At 43.0% G+C, this 23,613-nt stretch overlaps 1 protein-coding gene across 3 annotated transcripts in view; it reads right to left on the minus strand.

The window, feature by feature from the left end:
* The window catches only part of LOC126997291 (dolichyldiphosphatase 1-like), an 86,407-nt gene that overhangs the window by 45,443 nt on the left and 17,351 nt on the right, over positions 1–23,613 (minus strand). Inside the window, exons 2-3 of one of the 3 annotated variants that reach the window (XM_050858290.1) lie at positions 8,931–9,009; positions 8,670–8,770 (exon numbers count right to left, since the gene is read on the minus strand). In XM_050858290.1, the coding sequence (XP_050714247.1) occupies positions 8,670–8,770; positions 8,931–9,009 (180 nt within the window). Of the gene's footprint in view, positions 1–8,669; positions 8,771–8,930; positions 9,010–18,663; positions 18,767–23,613 lie in introns of those variants that run through there. The other 2 variants (XM_050858289.1, XM_050858291.1) reach the window with 2 other exon arrangements.

Raw genomic sequence — 23,613 nt, forward strand, 5'->3', positions numbered from 1 at the left:
CTGAGTACAACAATCTGACATAGTTGAGGCTGTGGCCTGCAGGCCCGAGCCAGCCTATACGCCCTTTTGCGGGTGTCAGATACCACAAATAGCATATTTTTACAGCGCAGAGCAGGTGATATTACATAGTGACTAAGTGAGCTTTCATATTTATCTATTTGTGTATATTTCATGTGGCAAAACTTTCATTACTAGTTTCATTTTTACAAGTGACACGAATATGTAACTTTTTCACAATAGAATTTCACTCAAACAAGTGAATCAGACACCACAGAAATATTACCAGTGTGTGTATGAATGAACACAAAGATAAGCACATACTTTGATTTAACTCTAGGATGTCTCGTGGATCATTAATAAATAAAAACAAAATATCTGGATAGGCTACTCTTTAGCCCGTTACCAGTTATGGCTGCCAGAAAAGTCCCTCTGCCAAGTTTGTACCCCCCCTTTTGGTGACTGTCAGGTGCACCTATTGGGAACAGTTCAGGAAGAAATCACAGGAAAAACACAAACGTACCTCACGCACCAAGGGCAGAATACCAACTGAGATGTCATGGCCGTAGAGCATCATAGGTCTATCAGATTTCCTTCCACAATGGTAATTAACCTCCCATGCCGGGATTCTGGACAACGATAGTAATCTAGGGTTAAGTAAACCTGGTATATGGACTCTAGATTCTAGGATCAAAGATGAGCTCTGGGAGGGCAGCATGAGCCAATGCATGAAGCACTATATACACACTTCGCTGCGTGCGCCGGCAGGCTGACCCATCAGGACCTACCGGAAAGAAGCCTTGACCATCAGGATCCACCGGAAAGGAAGAAGGCGCCAATAAGCTGCAAAAATAAAATAAAAAAAAAAAATAAATAAAAAAAAATAATGACGTCTACAAGACTCACTCGAAGAAAATGTTGGATAAGTACCGTTGGCTTATCCAGCAGTTCAAGATTAAATCCCCAAATATTATCAATTCGGGAATTCTTGCAAAGATGTTGGCTGCAAACCCGTTCTACAACAAGGCCCTCAGTCTTCATAGCCGTTTGAAGACAATTTGTAGGGAATTTGACATGGGTCTCTTCAAAGCCTGGGATCATTTCTAAGACCATAAACTGTCTTACAAACTGTCACAAGCGTCACAACGCATGATGTCCTCGCGCTTCATATGGACGGGGATCAACAAGGACGTCAGGGACTGGACCCGCACCTGCGTCCAGTGCCAGGCTTCCAAGGTGACGCACCACAGTCTCGCCTCCAGCACCGTTCACGCCCTGATCCTCCAGACTTGAACACGTCCATGTCGACCTCAGTGGCCCACTTCCACACTCGAACAGCTATAAGTACCTCCTCACCTGCGTTGACAGGTTCAAACGCTGGCCCGAAGCTGTCCTGGTTGAAGACATAACAACGGACACCATCACCAGAGCCTTCGTCAACACCTGGGTGTCGCGCTTCGGTACGCCTCTCAGCCTCACATCCGACCGTGGAAGCCAGTTCGAGTCGAGTCTGTGGGACAAGGTCATGTCCATCCTGGGAATTAAGCACATCAGGACTGCCAGCTACCATCCTCAGTCCAATGGCCTTGTCGAACGCTTCCACCGCCAACCCAAGGCCTCGCTGGCAGCAACAGTACAAGACCGCAGCAACTGGACAGCAACCCTGCCCCTCGCCCTCCTCAGCATACGGACATCTCTTAAGGAAGACTTCGGCCACTCCTCTGCAGAGCTCCTGTATGGCACGGCTCTCCGTTTACCAGGCAAGGTTCTCTCGCCCACTCCTGGCCCTCCCTGCGACATACAGGACTACGCTAGGAACCTCAAGGACGCCATGCAGAGACTCCAGCCAGTGCCGCCACGTACATCGCCCTCGAAGACGTTCGTGAGCCAGGACCTTGACACCTGCACACACGTGGTTATGCGAGTAGACGCCGCAAAGAAGCCTCTGCAGCAACCGTACGATGGCCCCTTCACCGTCATCAAGAGGATGTGGAAGAACATCACAATTGACCGACATGGCAAGTTCAACGTCATCGCCATCGACCGGGTCAAGCCAGCGTACCTCCTGCGTCCAGATCCTCCACCAACCAACACCGTGTCAGTATCTCCTCATCCAGTGCCCAAAGACAATGTCCAGTATCACAAGAAACATGTAACGTTCCTCCTACCTCGTCACTAGGGGTGGAGTTATGTAGTGACCCATAACACACACCATTTTCTTTCTCGCTTCATCCACCTTCATTTCTTCAGTCTGCCCTGTAACTCACCTAGTCCTCTTCTCTTCTTTCACTCTCGCAACGCACTGATATCTTGTTCTTCACATTCATCACATTGTGGTCACTACATCATAAACACCTTTACTTTAACATCAATAATATTATAGCAAAACCACTTACATGCATAGCTTCACCAAACCATCAACATTATAAATATTTCTGCATATGAACTTTTGTAAATAATATTCACAATCTGTAAAAACATTTATGTACCTGCAAATAAACAACTTCGTCAATGGAGTCACCACCAGGTTATCAGTCGTATCTCTGAACCTACACAGGCGGCCTTAACGGAGTCACACGGCGTTATACCAGCTATAATGTATGCTGTCTAGAAAACACACAAACAGAAATGTTTGGTTTTCGCTGTAGTGGCCTGAGCTGCCGCTACACTAAGACGAGGACAACCACCACACGAGTCCACGAACTTCAATATGCTGATGACAATGCCGCCCTAAGCTAGAGCACAGAACATCTGCAACAAACAGCTAATCTGTACCAGGGTGCCTACCAGCGTTTTGGCATGTAAGGTAACACGGAAAAAAACTGACATCCTGGCACAACCCTCACCAAACAACGTGCTCGCCAACATCAACATCAACATCGACAGGTGCCCCGCAAAATGTGTGGACCACTTCAACTATCTGGCAAGCATCCTATCAAACACTGTTAACTGTGACAAGGACATAGAGAACAGGATCAAGGCAGCCCACTCAGCCTATGGTCGACTTGCTCACTGCATTTTCAACAATCACGGTCTCTCCATCTCCACCAAGATAGCTGTCTTTCGTGCCGTGGTACTCTCCACCTTGTTGTACACATGTGAGACATGGACCCTCTAGCGACGCAACATCAAATGTCTTGAGAGATTCCAGCAGTCAAAACTAAGGCAGCTCCTTCGAATTCGGTGGGAGGACGGCGTAAGTAACAATGAAGTCCTAACACGAGCAACCCTCCCAAGTATTGAGGCCACCATCCTCCGGCACCGACTTCACTGGGCGGGACATGTGGCAAGGATGGAGTCCACCCACCTGCCCAAGATGATACTCTTCAGGGAATTGGCCAATGGAAGGGGACCCTGGGGGGCACCCAAACGCTGCTACAAGGACCAGCTGAAGCTCTCCTTGTCCCAACCTGGCATCCGCCCCTCCTCCTGGGAGGAGGCTGCTCAATACTGGGGTGCCTGGAGGCGGGTCACCCATAGGGGCGTGGAGGAGTTTGAAAGGGAGAGGAGACGGGGAGAAGACGCTCACCGGGAGTTAAGAAAGGCGTAAATGAAGCAGCCCCACCCCCCACCTACCCTCCCCTGCAAGTCCTGCCCTCGTTTGTTCCAAAATCTGTTGGGGCTACAAAGTCATGTCAAACACAAACACCAAAGAAGACCACCGAGGTGAGACCAGAGACTTCCAGGACGTTCCAATGCTCGGACACAAGCAGGTGCCGACGCCGACGACCTTTCACTTATAACATCATGCCTACTACACTTTGTCAATTTGCAGCTATGCATGGTCTTTCCAGGTCCTGAAGAGATAAAGTTCATTATAAGGCTAAGGTCTGCCCTGTGGCAAATGCATGACCAGACCAGCTTACTTGATGATGACGATCAATGTTTAGGAGGAGGTGGCTTTTTATATACTGGCAGAGTCCATGAGGGGCTTTTTTTTTTTTTTTTTTTTTACATGTGGCCTACATATAGCACCAGTAGGCTATTTCATGGGGCCAGATGGTCGACCTGAGCCCGTCACGGCGCAGGCTATTGTTTATAGTGGAGCCATTATTATTGGCTCATGCTGCCCCCTGGAGCTCATTCTTGATTTCACTTGTGCTGTAAAGCTTCTTCTAGAGTCCAGGTTGATAGGCGGTCTTCAGGACAGCATGTGGGTAGTCTTAGGGCACTCGACTGATGCTATTAATGACATATCATTCAAGGCTGTTTACTATCTAATAACACAACTGCATTCAGAAAAACATTCTCTACAACATGTCACTATTTGTTATTACATTACCTTGAAACTCACAGAACATAAACCAATAAAAAACAAAACACTGTGTTGGCCGAGGAATACGTAAAGGTGTTTGCCCAACTGCCGACTGGCTCACTCACCTCCATGCTCCATCTTGCATACCTGCTTGAGTCACGGTCACAATCAGGAAGTGTTTGGATATTTTCCCTATTCATATACACTTCCTTGCTCTTAACGCTGGGAAGGTCACAGTTGGACTGACTTGGCTTCTCCCTTCTGACCCCAGCCGCTGGGTACCCTGATACGTCATGCACGGGCGAGCTACTTTTCACTCGGAAGCGGACTAACCCTGTCCTCTCTTAACCCTGCCCACATTGGCGCCGCCCAGGCGGTGCTGTCGTTGGGGCCTGTGTGTGTGTGTGTGTGTGTGTGTGTGTGTGTGTGTGTGTGTGTGTGTGTGTGTGTGTGTGTGTGTGTGTGGCTGTGTTTATTGAGGGCCCGGGCTCCTCAATTTGTTAATTCTTGTTTTCCACATGTTGTGCGGGACTTCTTCCTTTCTTCCATCTCTTCTTTTTCAAAAAGAAGAGATAGAAGAAAGGAAAGAGGTCCCGTGCAACATGTGGAGGATGGGAATTGGCAAATTAAAAAGACCAAACTCATCATAAAGACAGCCACACATATGTGGACCCTGATGGGGATGCCATTCAGGTGCCACCGACGCTCATCATCGCCATAGCTGGGCGTTATCACGATAAGTTATCGCAATGCTTTATCGCTGATAACAAAATCGGGTTATCGGCCATCCGCTACTTATTTAAATATATATCGGTATCTTCGTTACTTTTGTAACCAAACTAGCGATAATCGCTACTTTTTTCCGCATCAGAAAAAAAACATTGTCTCCTCCCTACTGCACATGCGTGGTCCGGGTGCCCGGTGTTGTATGAAAAAACTTCGGGGTATAAAATATCTTCGGTGAAGAGATTTCATACTTAAATCATCAACATTAAAACACTAGGTTATTTTTTTATGTTAGACTCAAAAATCACTATATCAAAGAGAAAAATCATTTAACTTTGCCCCAAAAATGATTATTCAATGCCTTAAATTTGATATTCCATATTCGTTTGTGAGCATGCCATGGTATTGAAGGCACCCGGTGTTGTGTTATTTGGTGTCCCATCGTCAAAAGCTGGCACTTTTGTTTGTAAACAAAAGTGCCAGCTTTTGACGGTGGGGATGCCAATTAACACAATACCGGTTCAGGCGTTTCTAGTATTACCGTCCATATGTACGTGTCAACGTGTGGTTTTCAGGTTTTGTAAGTTTTCTAAAATACAGATAATGAAAATTTGAATTCATCTACAGTACCCTATCGAGTTTCATGCTATACGAGTTTTGCGATTCACGAGTTTCGCGGTTAGTCCTAAATTCTTACCATCCCGACTTTCGCGCATTATCACTCCGAGTTTCACGCTGCTTTGACACGTACAGGTCACATCTACTTACCATCGGCGTCACGCACGCTACCTTTAAAGGTAGTATCACACTGGACGTTTTCCTCCAAACATTGTGGCTATGGAGAGAGAGAGAGAGAGAGAGAGAGAGAGAGAGAGAGAGAGAGAGAGAGAGAGAGAGAGAGAGAGAGAGAGAGAACGGGTCGTTTTGAAGCTGCAGTTGAAGGCGGCTGCCTTAAGATTGGCTGACAGTTCTGAAAACACGCTTGTGATTTGCTAGGAGTCCGATGACGTCATCGCCGACGCTCACCCTATCAGCGGCTTCACTGCTTTAAGGTGGTGCCACAATGGCCGTTTTCATCCAACCGTTGGGGCTACGGGCAACGCCCGTACGCCCAACCGGGAGCGAGTTCACGGTTATCCATAAGCTGGTGTCACACAGTGCTTTTTTCTTCCCACCGCGTTGGCGCCACCTAGGGCAACCGGCAACTCCAACTTTTCCTGGTGTGCGTCACACACGGCCAAGGTCGGTTGCCCGTATCCACATCCACAATGTAAACAAATCACTTGCCCTGTATCGATCAACATGGCGTCGTCTGCTAAAGTAAGGGCTGTCGCGGCTTGTGCTGCCATTACCCAAGTTATGGACTTGTTGCTGCAGTTAAATGGAAGGAGGAAACAGTTGTGGGTGTGGCATGCCTGTGGTTCCTCCATGCCAGTTCTCATTGTCACCACTGCGCGTGCGCGGCCAACCCACCCATCTTGACTCAACCACACAAACACATGGGTCGAATAACAACACACACACACGCACACACACACACACACACACACACACACACCAGTCTCACTATGAACCATTGCAGATGTTTCTGACAAACTGAAACGACGTCACCATTTCTTGAGTGTGTTGAACGTATTTGGTGAGTGGCTCACATGAACCAAACCAGGCTCTTGGCAAGAAGAGAGCAGGTGTCTTTAACACTGCTCTCTTCTTGCCATTGGGTATGTTTGGTTTGTATGAACCACTCGCCAAATAAGTTCTAACACACTCTAGGAAATGGCAAAGCCGTTTTTGTTTGTGAGAAACATATGCCATGGTTCATGATGAGTCTGGTGTGTGCGTGCGTGTGTGTGTGTGTCTTTGTTGTTACTTGATCCACGTGTTTATGTGGTCGGAGTCTAGATGGGTGGGTTGGCCACTCACGCGCAATGGTGACAATGAGAATTGGCAAGGAGGACCCACAGACACACCACACCCACAACAGCTTCCTGCCATTTAACTGCAGCAACAAGTCCATAACTTGGGTAATGGCAGCACAAGCCGCGGCAGCCCTTACTTTAGCAGACGACGCCATGTCAATACAGGGCAAGTGCTTTGTTTACGTTGTGGATGTGGATACGGGCAACCGACCTTGGACGTGTGTGACGCACACCTGGAAAAGTTGGATTTGCCGGTTGCCCAAGCTGCCGGCAATGCGGTGGGAAGAAAAAGGCCCAGTGTGACACCAGGTTATGGACAACTGACAACTCGATCGCGGATGGGCGCACGAGCGTTGCCAGTAGCCACAACGGTTAGAAGAAAACGGCCAGTGTGACACTGCCCCAAGGCAGCGAGGCTGCTGACCGGGTTAGCGCCGGCAATGACGTCATTGGACTCCCAGCGAATCACAAGCGTGTTTTCAGAGCTCAGCCAATCGTAAGGCTTCATCTGTGGCTTTAAGACGACCCGTTCTCTCTTCCTGTTTTCTTCCTTTTTCCAAGGTACGTATTTTGAAATAACAAGGGAGTAAACAAGGAAGAAAAGTGAGCTCCAGGGGGCAGCATGAGCTAATTATAATAGCGCCACTAAAAACAGTCGCTTGCGCCATGACGGGCTCGGGGCCGACCATCAGGCCCAGATGGAAAGTTTATCGGCGCCATAGCTCACATGTAAAAAAAAATAAAAAATAAAAATAAAAAATCTCCATGGGTCGGAACAGATAAGAGCTTTTTCTGTGTTTTCATTACCTCGAGTTTCGCGATCCACGAGTTTAGCGCTATACCTTCAGAACGAAGCGAGCACAAAACTTGAGAGGGTACTGTATGTTTTTTATTTGGAATATCAATATAGTATCGTTTTCGCCTATCGGACTTATCGCTAGCTAGTATCGGAATTGTGGATTTATATCGGTATCGGTTATCGCCTATATTTGTGTCTCCAGTTAACGAATATCGGTTATCACCGATAAGGTTTTCCATTATCAGTTATCGGTTATCGGGAATAAGGTTTTCTGCTATCGTGCCCAGCTATGATCATCGTCATCACCGTCATCAGCCGCCCGTCAGCTGTTCAGCGCACGGCCGGGGCTTTCTGCACACGTGCACTTGCCCGCCTGGATGGGTGGCCAAGGGCAAGATGTTGACGGTTTTCAATTTTCCCCATAAAGGCGGACACACACTATACGATGCAGCCTGTCCAGCGGCCAAAAAGTGGGTGGCCTCACGACACGGCCCAATGGCCTTCTGATTAGGGTTTTGATGTTTCTAAAGCCGGTGTCACACTGGACAAATCTACCCAGCAACGGACAGAATGTCCGTTGCTGGGTATTTGTCTGTTGAGATTTTGTGGTCCATTAAATACAAAATCCGTTAAATCGGGGTCCATTAAATCAAGGGTCGAGTGTATAAGCAAGTTTAGCGAACAACTGGGCCTGGCAGCAGAGTGAAATTTTAACTTAATTCTTTGGAAATTGGGGTCTACGAAACTAAGGGTCTACTGTATACAGCATAAATCACAATAAAATATAAATAATAAACAAATATTTCTATTCTCCATATCATATTTACAAACACAGGAGAATATGTGTTTCAGGGCTGGCACCTCAAAAGTTCATATTTTAAGTTGTTTAAATTAACTGACAGTGCCCTATTTTCACTGATGTGCACAACAGTGACCTTATATTAATGAAGTAAATACGGTAACATGTACTTACTGTGTGTAGGTCTCTTCTGAAGAGAATTAACGTCACAAACCCAGTAATAATAGCCAATGGCATTAAGCTACACACTGCCAGGAATTTCCCAATGATGTCACCTGTAAGGAATGAAAAATGAGTCAATGGTAAAATTCTATGCCTTCTAAAGGAGGTATTTTATATTCTTAAGTGTTTGCAATAGAAAAGATTAAAATAGTGAAACATTAGTGGAGCATCTTCCTCATAAGAAAAATAATGTGACCAGTCATTCTGACTTGCCAAGATTATGATTTACAGTCTGAGTCCAGTAACCCAACAGTCCCAACGCTCCAAATTTTCTAAACCGGCAAGCAAAAATCTAAAAAGTAAGAAACAATAAAATCAAATGAGACACCAAATTCACCGAGCAGCACAAAACAGCGTGGACAAGAAACAGGGCTCGGGATATTCAAATTTAGTCTTGGTGTTGACAGACAAATATTTGCTTAAGTTTCTGACTGTATAGTACCCTTCATCATGGGAAAGATGGCTCCCATGACTTCTACAAAGGCTAGTCCTGAGCCAATGCCCGGAGACAATGAGTGAAAGTACATAATGAAGGAAGTGCCATACACAGTAGGGTAAGGAATTTTTCACAGTACAGTTATTAGGTAAAAATATTACAAATGAGTGAAAAGTGAATAGATTAATTGATAATACATTACTCAGGCAGCCTCAACTCAACTCCATGATTGTTGGAGAGGTTATCCTTTCCAATGGCACCTCCTTGTTGCTAGGCATTTTCATGAACCTGTTTTACTTTTTGTACCTCTTTTACCTCTGGATCTTCTTTCTTTACGTGGATTTCCATTCCTAAAACTGCTGTTCAGCATTATTGGTGAGCAATAAAAGACGTCATGTCTTTTTTTCTCATTGTGTGAGTATATTTCACATTTTCGTGGGTCCCTCCCAATGATTTGAACAGTTCGATAATACGAATGACCTTCGGTCCACTGCCATTCAGATTATTGTGCTTTTACTGTATTGGCACATGATTAATGTTAACCAGCTCTAAGTGTTCTCCCTTAGTGTTCTCTTTCATAAAAACTTGATAAAAGTGTGGAAACATAAACAGGATCTATTATATTTCACATGTAATTGGTGTTAAAATACATTGCAAAATGCAAATTTCAGAGATGTGGTAAATAACCAATAGGAAAAAATGCAACTGGTTTCAAGTCGCAGATCTGGACCATTTTCACTATAATCTACTGCTATTTTCTCATTCTTCCAAACTTTGCACTCTTGTTCTGCACATCTGAAGGTACAAGGAGGGTATTCTGGCTGTCCATCACCACTGCTATTCCCTGTATAATCAGCAGGATTAGTCAGGGAGAAAAAATCATAATAACCCCTTCAGTAAGGTGAGGTCTATGTTGCTGTCATGGAGCCTCAGTAGCTACAATGTACGTCAACGCCTATGTTGGCTTCATGACGCCAACCAGCCTTCTAGTCTACCAGATAAGCAGCACCCTTTCAAAAATTCAAATCATTTTGTATTATGATGTTACCTAGCACGGAAAATTATTACTATTCTATCTATATTTCCGATGCCCTGCTCCCTCGCATGAACTTCCCTCCAGGGTGTGGCCGCGGCTGAAGCGTCTCCAACTCTCCCTGTTCTGGCACTCCCTCTCACCACACTCAATCCTTCCACTTACAACTCTCTCGCTCCAATACTCACTCACTCTATTGATCCACTTCACAGGTGGTCTTACCCTGACACCCCCTCCCTCAATCCTTCCCTCGTACACTCTCTTCACAAATTCGTTCTCCCTCATTCTCATCACGTGTCCAAACCATCTCAACGCACCACGCTTCACCCACTCCACCACTCCACACTCCACTCCTTTTGCTGTCACACCCACACCAAACCTCTCATACACGCTTTCAATACTTTCTTCATCCCATCCTGACACACCACATGCACCTCTTGTATACTAACTCACTTCCACTGCACGTGTTCTCAATTGTTGTGCTGCACTCCATGTCCAGTATCGTAACCAATGAAAATCATTACTATCATTACTTTTACTATTACTAATTATATATTTGAATAACGAAACTATTCTACGGAAAAAAATAATTTTCATAAATGGTTCAGAAAATATCAATTACAAATTTAGCATTACAGCCCAGACTATGAGCTAGGACAATATGAGTACTCTTGTAGCTCAGTGGTGACGATACTGCCTAACTGCATATCTGCATCTCTCTCTCTCTCTCTCTCTCTCTCTCTCTCTCTCTCTCTCTCTCTCTCTCTCTCACACTCTTGTGTCACAAATCTAATGAGTTTTTATTCAAGAGTAATAGATATAGCACAGGAGAGAGACGGATGGTCAGACCGCATATTTTTGGACCTAAAAATTGGATTCGATAAAGTTCCACACAAATGATTGCTGTGGAAACTAGAACATAGAAGAGGACTGGGGAGAAAAATGACAAAATGGATGAAAAATTACCTGACAGAGAAATGAAAACCATGTTAAAAGATGAAAAATCAGATTGGAGAAAGGTCACAAGTGGAGTTCCACAGGGATCAGTGTTAGCGCCAATAATGTTTTCAATGTACACAAATGATATGCCGGAAGGTTTTCTTTTCTTTCTTTTTTTTTTTTTTACAGCAAAGGAGACGGTTCAAGGGTGTAAAAAAAAAAAGAAAATATTAAAGAAAAAAAGCCCGCTACTTATTGCTCCTGAATAGAGTACAGAGGAGTGGCCAAAAAGAGAGGTCAATTTCAGGAGGAGAGGTGTCCTGATACCCTCCTCTTCAAAGAGCACAAGTCGTAGGCAAGAGGAAATACAGATGAAGGAAGATTGTTCCAGAGTTTACCAGCGTGAGGGATGAAAGAGTGAAGATGCTGGTTAATTAACTCTTGCATAAGGGGTTTGGATGGTTTAGGGATGAGCATGAGTAGAAAGTTGTGTACAGCGGGGCCACAGGAGGGGGGAGGCATGCAGTTAGCAAGTTCAGAAGAGAAGTCAGCGTGAAAATATCGATAGAAGATAGAAAGAGAGGCAACATCGCGATGGAATTTAAGAGGTAGAAGACTATCTACTCATAGTCTTCTACCTGATGAGACGAAGAGCCTTAGACTCCACTCTGTCCAGGGGAGCTGTGTGAGTGAAGCCCCCCCCACACGTGAGATGCATACTCCATACGAGGGCAGACAATGCCCCTGTATATGGAGAAGAACTGCAGGAGATGACACAAAATGCCCAACCTTGAGGAAGCTGATTTAGTGAGAGAGGAGATGTGAAGTTTCCAGTTAAAATTTTGAGTTAAGGATAGACCAAGGATATTTAATGTTGAAGAAGGTGACAACTGAGTGTTGTCAAAGAATAGGGGATAAGTGTTTGGAAGATTGTGTCAAGTTGATAGGTGGAGAGATTGAGTTTTTGAGGCATTGAAGGACACAAGATTCCTTCTACTCCAATTGGAAATGATAGCAAGGTTAAGCGTTCTGCAGCCTCCAGTCTGGAGTCGTGTACTTCCTGTTGTGATGGTCTTCTAATGAAAGAAGTTGAATAATGCAGAGTGGAGTCGTCGGCAAAAGAGTGGACAGGAAAGTTTGTTATGGAAAGAAGATCATTGATGAATAACAGGAAGAGAGTGGGTGATAGGACAGAGCCCTGTGGAACACCACTGTTGATAGGTTTAGGGGAAGAACAGTGACCGGCTACCACCGCAGAGATAGAACGGCTGGAAAGGAAACTGGAGATAAAGGAACAGAGAGAGGGATAGAATCCGAAAGAGAGCAGTTTAGAAAGCAAAGACTGGTGCCAGATTCTATCAAAGGCTTTCGATATGTCTAGCGGAACTGAGAAAGTTTCACCGAAACGGCTAAGAGAGGATGACCAAGAGTCAGTTAAGAGAGCAAGAAGATCGCCAGTAGAACGCCCCTTGCGGAACCCATACTGGCGATCAGATAGAAGGTTAGAAGTGGAAAGGTGCTTTGCAATCTTCCGATTAAGGATTGATTCAAAAGCTTTGGATAGACAGGAAAGTAAAGCTATAAGGCAGTAGTTTGAGGGATTAGAACGGTCACCTTTCTTAGGCACAGGCTGTATGAAGGCGTACTCCCAGCAGGAAGGAAAGGTAGATGTTGATAGGCAGAGGCGAAAGAGTTTGACCAGGCAGGGTGTCAGGACGGATGCACAGTTTTTAAAGACAATAGGAGGCACTCCATCAGGTCCATAAGCCTTCTGAGAGTTGAGGCCAGAGAGGGCATAGAAAACATCATTATGAAGAGTCTTAATAAAAGGCATAAAGGAGTCAGAGGGGGGATGAGTAAGAGGAATATGCCCAGAATCATCCAGGGTAGAGTTCTTACAGAAAGTTTGAGCGAAAAGTTCAGCCTTAGAGACAGATGAGACGGCAGTGCTGCCGTCAGGGTTAAGGAGAGGAGGGAAAGACGAAAAAGTGAAATTGGAGGAGATAATTTTGGCTAGGTGCCAAAAGTCACGGGAAGAATTAGAAAAAGCAAGGTGTTGACATTTGTTATTGATGAAAGATGTTTTGGTAAGTCGAAGAATAGATTTGGCATGATTCCGGGCTGATATGTAAAGGTCATGGTTATCAGGAGTGCGAAGGCTCTGGTACCTTTTGTGAGCTGCCTCTCTAGCTTAAATAGCACAAGAACAAGCATGAATAAACCAAGGCTTTTTAGCATGAGGAATAGAGAAAGTATGCCTCCATTCCAGAGACAACCACCTCTGTGATGCACTGGGCACACATAGAGGGGTCTCTATCCTGGAAGCAGTAATCATTCCACGGGAAATCGGAAAAGTACATCCTCAGGTCGTCCCACTGAGCTGAAGCAAAATGCCAGAAGCATCGCCTCTTCGGTGGGTCCAGAGGATGAACAGGAGCGATAGGACAGGATACAGAAATAAGGTTGTGATCGGAGGAGCCCAACAGAGAGAACAGTTTGACAGGGTAAGCAGAAGGATTAGAGGTAAGGAAGAAGTCTACACCTTTTCACCCTCAAATTAAAAACGTTGAATTTCAAATTTAAAAAGTTGAATTTCAAATTTAAAAAGTTGAAATTCAAATTTAAAAAGTTAAAATTCAAATTAAAAAAGTTGAAATTCAAAATAAAAAAGTTGAAATTCAAATTAAATAAGTTGAAATTCAAATTAAAAAAGTTGAAATTCAAATTTAAAAAGTTGAAATTCAAATTAAAAAAGTTGAAATTCAAATTTAAAAAGTTGAAATTCAAATTTAAAAAGTTGAATTTCAAATTAAAAAAGTTGAATTTCAAATTTAAAAAGTTGAATTTCAAATTAAAAAAGTTGAAATTCAAATTTAAAAAGTTGAAATTCAAATTAAAAAAGTTGAATTTCAAATTTAAAAAGTTGAATTTCAAATTAAAAAAGTTGAAGTTCAAATTAATAGATGAAGTGCAAGTCATAGAAAGAGATATATGTGCATACATACATACATAAATTCATACATCCACAAACTTATCATATATATATATATATATATATATATATATATATATATATATATATATATATATATATATATATATATATATATATATATGTGAAAAAATCTGCGTGAGCGGCGTGGATCGAACTCGCGTTGCCTAACGTGGAAACCCTAAGCTCAACCACTGAGCCATCGGGCAGTGTGTGTGTGTGTGTGTGTGTGTGTGTGTACGGTATGCATGTATGTATGTATGTATTTATGTGTGTGTGGAGGGGATGTGTGGTATGAGTGCTTGTGGAATGAGTGCTTGTGGAATAAGTATTTGTGGAATGAGTGCTTGTGGAATGAGTGCGTGTGGAATAAGTATTTGTGGAATGAGTGCTTGTGGAATGAGTGCGTGTGGAATAAGTATTTGTGGAATGAGTGCTTGTGGAATGAGTGCGTGTGGAATAAGTATTTGTGGAATGAGTGCTTGTGAAATGAGTGTGTGTGGAATAAGTATTTGTGGAATGAGTGCTTGTGGAATAAGTATTTGTGGAATGAGTGCTTGTGGAATAAGTATTTGTGGAATGAGTGCTTGTGAAATGAGTGCGTGTGGAATAAGTATTTGTGGAATGAGTGCTTGTGGATTGAGTGCGTGTGAAACGAGTGTTTGTGGAATGAGTGCGTGTGGAATGAGTGTGTGTGGAATGAGTGTTTGTGGAATGAGGGTTTGTGGAATGAGTGCGTGTGGAATAAGTATTTGTGGAATGAGTGTTTGTGGAATGAGTGCTTGTGGAATGAGTGCATGTGAAACGAGTGTTTGTGGAATGAGTGCGTGTGAAATGAGTGTGTGTGGAATGAGTGTTTGTGGAATGAGGGTTTGTGGAATGAGTGCATGTGGTGATATTTTTTTTTTTTTTTACAACAAAGGAGGCAGCTCAAGGGCACACAAAAAAGAAAACAATAAAAAAAGCCCGCTACTCGCTGCTCCCAAAAAAGAATTAAAAGAGGTGACCGAAAGAAAAATCAATTTCGGGAGGAGAGGTGTCCTGATACCCTCCTCTTGAAAGAGTTCAAATCGTAGGCAGGAGGAAATACAGATGAAGGAAGATTGTTCCAGAGTTTACCAGCGTGAGGGATGAAAGAGTGAAGATGCTGGTTAACTCTTGTATAAGGGGTTTGGACAGTGTAGGGATGTGCATGAGTAGAAAGTTGTGGCGGCGGGGCTGCGGGAGGGGGGGAGGCATGCAGTTAGCAAGTTCAGAAGAGCAGTCAGCGTGGAAATATCGATAGAAGATAGAAAGAGAGGCAACATCGCGGCGGAATTTAAGAGGTAGAAGACTATCAGTATGAGGAGGAGAGCTGATGAGACGAAGAGCCTCAGACTCCACTCTGTCCAGAAGAGCTGTGTGAGTGGAGCCCCCCCACACGTGAGATGCATACTCCATACGAGGGCGGACAAGGCCCCTGTATATGGATAGCAACTGCGCAGGGGAGAAGAACTGGCGGAGATGGAACAGAACGCCCAACCTCGAGGAAGCTGATTTAGCAAGAGAGGAGATATGAAGTTTCCAGTTGAGATTTTGAGTTAAGGATAGACCGAGGATGTTTAGTGTTGAAGAAGGTGACAGGTGAGTGTTGTCGAAGAATAGGGGATAGGTGTTTGGAAGATTGTGTTGAGTTGATAGGTGGAGAAATTGAGTTTTTGAGGCATTGAAGGACACAAGGTTCCTTCTGCCCCAATCAGAAATGATAGCAAGGTCTGAGGTTAGGCGTTCTGCAGCCTCCAGTCTGGAGTCGTTGTGGAATGAGTGCGTGTGGAGTGAGTCTTTGAGGAATGAGTGCTTGTGGAATGAGTGCGTGTGAAACGAGTGTTTGTGGAATGAGTGCATGTGGAATGAGTGTGTGTGGAATGAGTGTTTGTGGAATAAGGGTTTGTGGAATGAGTGCATGTGGAATGAGCGTGTGTGGAATGAGTGTTTGTGGAATAAGGGTTTGTGGAATGAGTGCGTGTGGAATGAGTGTGTGTGCAATGAGTGTTTGTGGAATGAGGGTTTGTGGAATGAGTGCGTGTGGAATGAGTGTGTGTGGAATGAGTGTTTGTGGAATGAGTGTTAGTGGAATGAATGCATGTGGAGTGAGGGGATCTGGAATGAGTCCTTGGAATGAGCGAATGTGGAATGAGTGAGACAAAGAAAACAAAATAACTACAGAGTTCCCTTTCAATTACTATGGTGGAGGCGCCGAGTGCGGGTCATTCAATATAGCAGCCGGCGGCCGAACGCTGACGGGGGAGATAACCCCTCCATGTGTATTAGAGCTCAGTGGGAGAGAGGCGCACTATTACGCTATACGTAGCAACATAAAAATAATGACACAGAATACCTTCACATACGTAGATTTTATATATATATATATATATATATATATATATATATATATATATATATATATATATATATATATATATATATATATATATATATATATATATATATATAAGTTTGTGGATGTATGCATTTATGTATGTAGGCATCCACATATATCTTTCTATGACTTGCACTTCATCTATTAATTGAACCTCAACTTTTTTTTTATTTGAACTTCAACTTTTTTTAATTTGAAATTCAACTTTTTAAATTTGAAATTCAACTTTTTAAATTTGAAATTCAACTTTTTAAATTTGAAATTCAACTTTTTTAAATTTGAAATTCAACTTTTTTAATTTCAAATTCAACTTTTTCAATTTGAAATTCAACTTTTTAATTTGAATTTCAACTTTTTCAATTTGAAATTCAACTTTTTTTATTTTAAATTCAACTTTTTTTTTTATTTGAAATTCAACTTTTTAAATTTGAAATTCAACTTTTTTAATTTGAAATTCAACTTTTTTAATATGAAATTCAACTTTTTAAATTTAAAATTCAACTTTTTAAATTCGAAATTCAACTTTTTTAATTTGAATTTCATTTTTTTTATTTGAATTTCAACTTTTTTAATTTGAAATTCAACTTTTTTAATTTGAGGGTATAAAGGTGTTGATCGTTGAGGAGAGCAAAGTTGTAGGCTTGTTCACCAGGCTGGTCAGTGAATGAGGATGAAAGCCAAAGCTGGTGGTGAACATTGAAATCTCCCAAGATGGAGATTTCAGCGAAGGGAGAGTGAGTCAAGATGTGCTCCACTTTAGAGTTCAAATAGTCAAAGAATTTTACATAGTTAGTAGAGTTAGGTGAGAGATAAACAGCACAGGTGTATTTAGTAATAGAATGACAATAAAGTCTTAGCCAGGTGGTGGAAAATTCAGAAGAGTCAAGGTCATGGGCACGAGAGCAAGTGATGTCATTGCGCACGTAGGCGCAACATCCAGCTTTGGATTGAAAATTAGGATTAGGAGATAGTAGGAGGGAACAGAATAGAGATTGCTTTCAGTAGCCTCAGAAACCTGTGTTTCAGTGAGGAAGAAAAGGTGAGGTTTAGAGGAGAGATGGTGTTCCACAGAATGGAAATTAGAACGAAGACCGCGAATGTTGCAGAAATTGATAAGGAGGAGCTTCGATGAGTTATCAGGACACCTCTCAAATCGGCAGCCAGAATGGGAGTCCTCCCTGGGGGAATTTATGGTCCCCCCCACAGGCGGGGACTTCGAGGCAGTTCGTTTATGTGCCATCTTGAATTCAAAATTTTGGGAAAAGATGTGTGTGTTGTGTGATTGTAGTGTGGTGAAGAAAGAGAGAGGATCTGTCTTTAGAGAGCATGCTGAACTACTCTTTGGTGTTGATGAGACAAAAGGGAAACGGTTAGTGAGGACATGGGAAGGGTCTTTGAAGGGCTTCAGCACCCTCTTCGCTCCCCATATATCCTTACCGGGAGTAGCTTACGCCCGTTCGGTAGGTGTCTTCCTACCTACTCCTATAGAAAGAGTTAAATGAGTATGTTTGCAGATGACACCATACTGCTTAGAAATACAGGTATCTCGCGATTTACGCGAGTTTGGTTTACGCGTCTTTTAAATAACGCGGGGTCCAAATTCCAAATAAATGTTTAATTTACACGTTTTTTTCACTTATACGCAATATTTTATGGAGTGGCCACCAGATGTCTCACGCAACTGGACTCACACGGCGCCGTGGCCACACAGCTGAGCTCAGTTCTTCCCGCGCGCCACTTGAACAACAATACAGTACCCACGCTGCCACACTACTCAACAGTAAGGGTTGGCAGGTACTGGTACCAGTACTGATACTAACGGTACCAGCTATACGATACAGTACCGGTACCAGACTGCTCGGTACCGGTACCAATACTAGCCAGTCGCTCATGGTGTCCCTCATTTCTTCCTCACATGAGTGAGGCTGAGACTGAGTGCCTGAGTGGATATCTCGGTGATATGGATATTCTCTCTCTCTCTCTCTCTCTCTCTCTCTCTCTCTCTCTCTCTCTCTCTCTCTCTCTCCACTGAATGAAGTGAATATCTATTTTTCGATAGAAACCTACCTCTTGTTTGATTTACATTGTTTTTGATTTACGCGACCTCTTCAAGGACACAATACTCACGTAAATCGAGAGTTACCCGTACAAGATTCAGAGGAGAAGACGAGCCATCTAGATTGGACTTGATAATCACCAGGAAGCCAGATATCATAGAGGAGATGAACTATAAGAGCCCTGTAGGGAAGAGCAATCACGTACTTATCGAGTACATATTACGAGAAGGAGGTAAAATAATCAGGAATGAGGACTACAGGAAAGAATGAATTAACTTTAATAAGGCAAATTTTGAACAACTTGGGAAACATTTTGAGGAAACACAATGGGACACTTTTTTTGATGCTGATAATGTTGAGGAAATATGGGCTATCTTTCTACAGATTTACAACGAAGGTGTGGAAAAGTGGGTACCAAGGATGAAAGAAGGCCAGAAATCAAGAGAAGAGTGGTACAATAGAAAGTGTGTAGATGCCAAGCAGGATAAGAAGGCATGGAACAGATGGAGAAAAAATAGCAGGATGGATTAATGGAATGAGTACAAAAGGAAGAGGAATGCTTATGTCAAAGTAGGAAGAGAAGAAAAAAGGAATTTTGAGAAAAATATTGTGGATAAGTGCAAAGACCAGCCAAAACTGTTTTATAAGTTCATAAATGGAAAGTTGAAAAATAGAGATGAGACTCAGAAAGTTAAAGTTAATGGTGAAACTTTTGACAGTATAAGTGAAATAGTAGAAGTGATGAATAACTGTTTCCAAACAGTGTTCACAAGGGAGAGTGAGTTTGAAGGTGTAGATGCAGTGCCGGGGAATAGAGTGCATGGGTCTGGAGAGAATACAAACATCAGCAGATGAAGTTAGAAAATTATTGGAAGAATTGGATGTGAGGAAATCAGCAGGACCGGATGGTATATCAAATTGGGTGCTAAAAGAGTGTAACCAGCAAATACCTGAAAAGTTGAGCAACTTGATTAATGTCTCACTAGCACAAGGGAAGGTACCGAGAGACTGGAAGAGGGCTAACATCGTCCCAATATATAAAGGAGGAAGTAAGGAAGACCCGTTGAACTATAGGCCAGTGTCATTAACAAGTGTGGCGGCAAAGATGTGTGAGAAAATTATAAAAAACAGATGGGGGGGAGTATTTAAAAGGAAACAGTATACTAACAAATAGCCGATTCAGATTCAGAGGAGGACGGTCTTGTGTAACTATGTAATCTGATCAGCTTCTATTCAGGAGTAAATGATATAGTACAGGAAAGGGACGGTTGGGCAGATTGTGTGTATTTGGACTTAAAGAAGGTGTTTGATAAAGTACCACACAAGCGATTAATATGGAAACTTAATCATGTTGGAGGTCTGGGTGGTTCAATACTGGATTGGATTACGGAATTTTTGACGAAGAGAGAAATGAGAACAGTAATCAGGAATAGTAAATCAAGCTGGATGGAAGTGACGAGTGGAGTCCCCCAAGGATTGGTGTTGGCTCCGATTATGTTTGTAATTCATATTAATGACATGACAGAAGGGGTGACAAGCTATATAAATATGTTTGCTGATGATGCTAAAATAATGAGGAGGGTGGCTAATGAAGAAGACTGTGTAGCCCTGAGCCAAGATCTCGATAGAATAAGCGAATGGTCACGCAAATGGGAAATGACATTCAATACAGAGAAATGTAGCGTCATGGAGTTTGGTAAGAGCAGTAGACGAATATCAGGGAACTACTTTCTGAGTAATGAAAGAGTCATGAAAAAAACTGAAGAAAAAGATCTGGGAGTGATCATAACAGACAAGTTATCCTCTGGAAAACATATAGACCGGATAACTGGGGAAACATACAATCTTCTTAGAAACATAAAAGCAGCATTTACACATTTAGATGAAGAAATGGTGAAGAAATTAATAACATCGATGATACGTCCAAGACTGGAATATGCAGCATTAGTGTGGTCACCTAGATTGAAGAAAGAAATTAGAAAGTTGGAAAGAATACAAAGAACAGACTAAATTACCGGAAACTCTGAGAGAACATACTTATGAAGAAAGACTGGAGAAATTGGGACTAACAACACTGGAGAGAAAAAGAGAAAGAGGGGACCTAATAGCATTGTACAGAATACAAGAGGGATTGGAGAAAATGGACAGGGAAGACCTAGTGGTACGTGACAGAAGTGTGACAAGAGGCAATGGTAAGAAATTGAAGAAGAGTGACTGTAGGAGAGACATCAAGAAATACAGTTTTCCATACAGAAGCATAACAACATGGAACGGACTTGACGAAGAGACTGTGTGTGCAAAAACGATTAATGAATTTAAAGCCAAACTGGATACAGGTAACTCTCGATTTACGCGAGTTTGGTTTACGTGTTTTTGAAATAACGCGGGGTCCAAAATCCCCCCAAAAAATTTATTTACACGTTTTTTCCACTTATACGCGATATTTTATGGAGTGGCCACCAGATGTCTCACGCAACTGGACTCACATAGCGCCGCGGCCACACAGCAGAGCTCAGTTCTTCCCGCGCGCCACTTAACAACAATACAGTACCCACGCTGCCACGCTACTTAACAATAGGGGTGGGCAGTTACCGGTACTAACGGTACTAGCTATATGGTACAGTACTGGTACCAGACTGCTCGGTACCGGTACCAATACTAGCTAGCCACTCATGGTGTCCCTCATTTCTTCCTCACACGAGTGAGGCTGAGACTGAGTGCCTGAGTGGATATCTCGGTGATATGGCTATTCTCTCTCTCTCTCTCTCTCTCTCTCTCTCTCTCTCTCTCTCTCTCTCTCTCTCTCTCTCTCTCTCTCTCTCTCTCTCTCTCTCTCTCTCTCCACTGAATGAAGTGAATAAGCATATTATTCCCACCATCACTCGTAGGTTATGACAGAGAACTTGGCAAGACACAATTCACACGTTTCTGGTGACACGCGGCATGCAGCTGTTTGTTGTATGGGTGTGGTTGTGTGGTTTGTAAACAATGCAAATGGCGGCCTGGCTGGTATTGCGCGAAATATCTCCTCGTACAAGACTCGTGATGTACAGTTTCTGATATCATATTTACCCCATTATTCTCACTAATATTAATAATTAATAATGAAAACATGGATATTTTTTTCCAATATGATTTTTTATGTAGCTTGTACTGCTCCTTAGTCATACAATCAAGCCACCTGTGACATCAAGATCAAGATCATACAAATGGCGCCCGACGGAAAAACGGGATAACAACAAGGCATGGGCAATCCTCCATCGATTTCAATTTTGTATAGTAGTTATTAGATCACCCTGTATTCTATGGTAACATATTATGAGACAGCTACGGACTATGAAGGATTATATACAATGATAAAGGAAAGTTTGCCGTTGTTATTGGATAAGACAAAAAAACAGACCCTTAAAAACACCCCAAAGAAGAAAAAAATCATTAAAAATTTGTACATTCGGCGTACAAGGCGCAGGGCTAAACTTTCAGGCATTTTTTATGTGAAAAAGGTGCGCGCTATACGCTGAAAAATACGGTTTTTATTTTTCGACAGAAACCTACCTCTTGTTTGATTTACATTGTTTTTGATTTACGCGACCTCTCCAAGAACGCAATACTCGCGTAAATCGAGAGTTACCTGTAATAAGCATTATGGAGACGGGACAGCACGAGCCTAGTACGGCTCTTTTCCTGTATTTCACAACTAGGTAAATACTAGGTAAATACAGTAAAACCCCGATTATCCGAAATGGAAGGGGGGAAGCCTCTTTCGGATAAGCCGATTTTTCGGATAATCCGGATTTATGGCCGCCATTTTGATTTTTGAAAGAAGTGAGGTCGAAGCACAGGTAGAACGCGATGCGACTGCCCAGTGTGAAGTGTGTGACGCGACTGCCGCCGACTGACGATGTAAACAATGAAACCAAACAAACACACGCTACGCTAAACAAAGTAGTACGCTTAAAACATGTGATGTAAATGTTTTATTGTATGTTTGTCTGTGTGTCTCCTTGTCTGGACCAGTGTATGTTGATACTTGTGAGCGTTGCAGATCTGAATTGTGAATGTTGCAGAGTGCGATTGTGAATGGTTGTGCAAGCTTGCAAGTGTGACCTTGATGCATCGTGCAGGTGGAGACACAGTATGATGACTCATATTATCGCGCAACTCGTATGTTGGAAGGGGAATGTGGCATGGAGTGGAGAGGGGAGTCGTGTTTGTGTCGTTGTCTTGAGAGTACGGTGTGAGAGTAGTCGTGCAGTAGTTTGTTCGTTCGCCGCACCTACGTCCTTGCTGGGGCGAAGGTGCGGACGTGGTGTTGTTGAGAGTTTGTTTAATGTTTTTTGTCTAATACATTGATCTATTCGTTACAAGCTATTTCGGCAATACGTATTAGAAAGCATATTCATTTTAACTGTTCTTATCAATTTTAAATGTGTTAATATAGTACATATGTAGTTACTTTTATTTATTTTTGATGTTTTATAACGTTTTAGTAAAGAAAAAAAAAATTTAATTGCATTATCCAGATCAATTTCGGATAATCCGGTTTTTCGGATAATCGGGGTTTTACTGTACACACACACAGAAGGGGAATGAGAATGGTGTGAGGAGGGAGGGCCAGAAAGGAGTCAGATCAGGGCTTTGATCAGGATATGATCTGACTCAGGTCAAGCCATGACCTGACTCTCCCTTCTGCCCCTCCCTCCCCCCATCCTTCTCATTTCCCTTTCTGTGTGTGTGTGTGTGTGTGTCATGACATGTCATGACTCTCCCTTCTGCCCCTCCCCCCCCACACCCTTCTAATTTCCCCTTATGTGTGTGACGCACACCCGGAAAACTTTCCGGTTGCCCAAGCTGCTGCCAACGCAGTGGGTAGAAATAGGCCCAGTGTGACACAAGCTTACGGACAACCGACAACTCACCCCCAGATGGGCGTACGAGCGTTGCCAGTAGCCACAACGATTAGAGGAAAATGGCCAGTGTGACACCGCCTTAAGGCAGTGAGGCCGCTGATTGGGTTAGC

This window comes from Eriocheir sinensis, chromosome 12 (genome assembly GCF_024679095.1).
Source record: "Eriocheir sinensis breed Jianghai 21 chromosome 12, ASM2467909v1, whole genome shotgun sequence".
NCBI lineage: Eukaryota > Metazoa > Arthropoda > Malacostraca > Decapoda > Varunidae > Eriocheir > Eriocheir sinensis.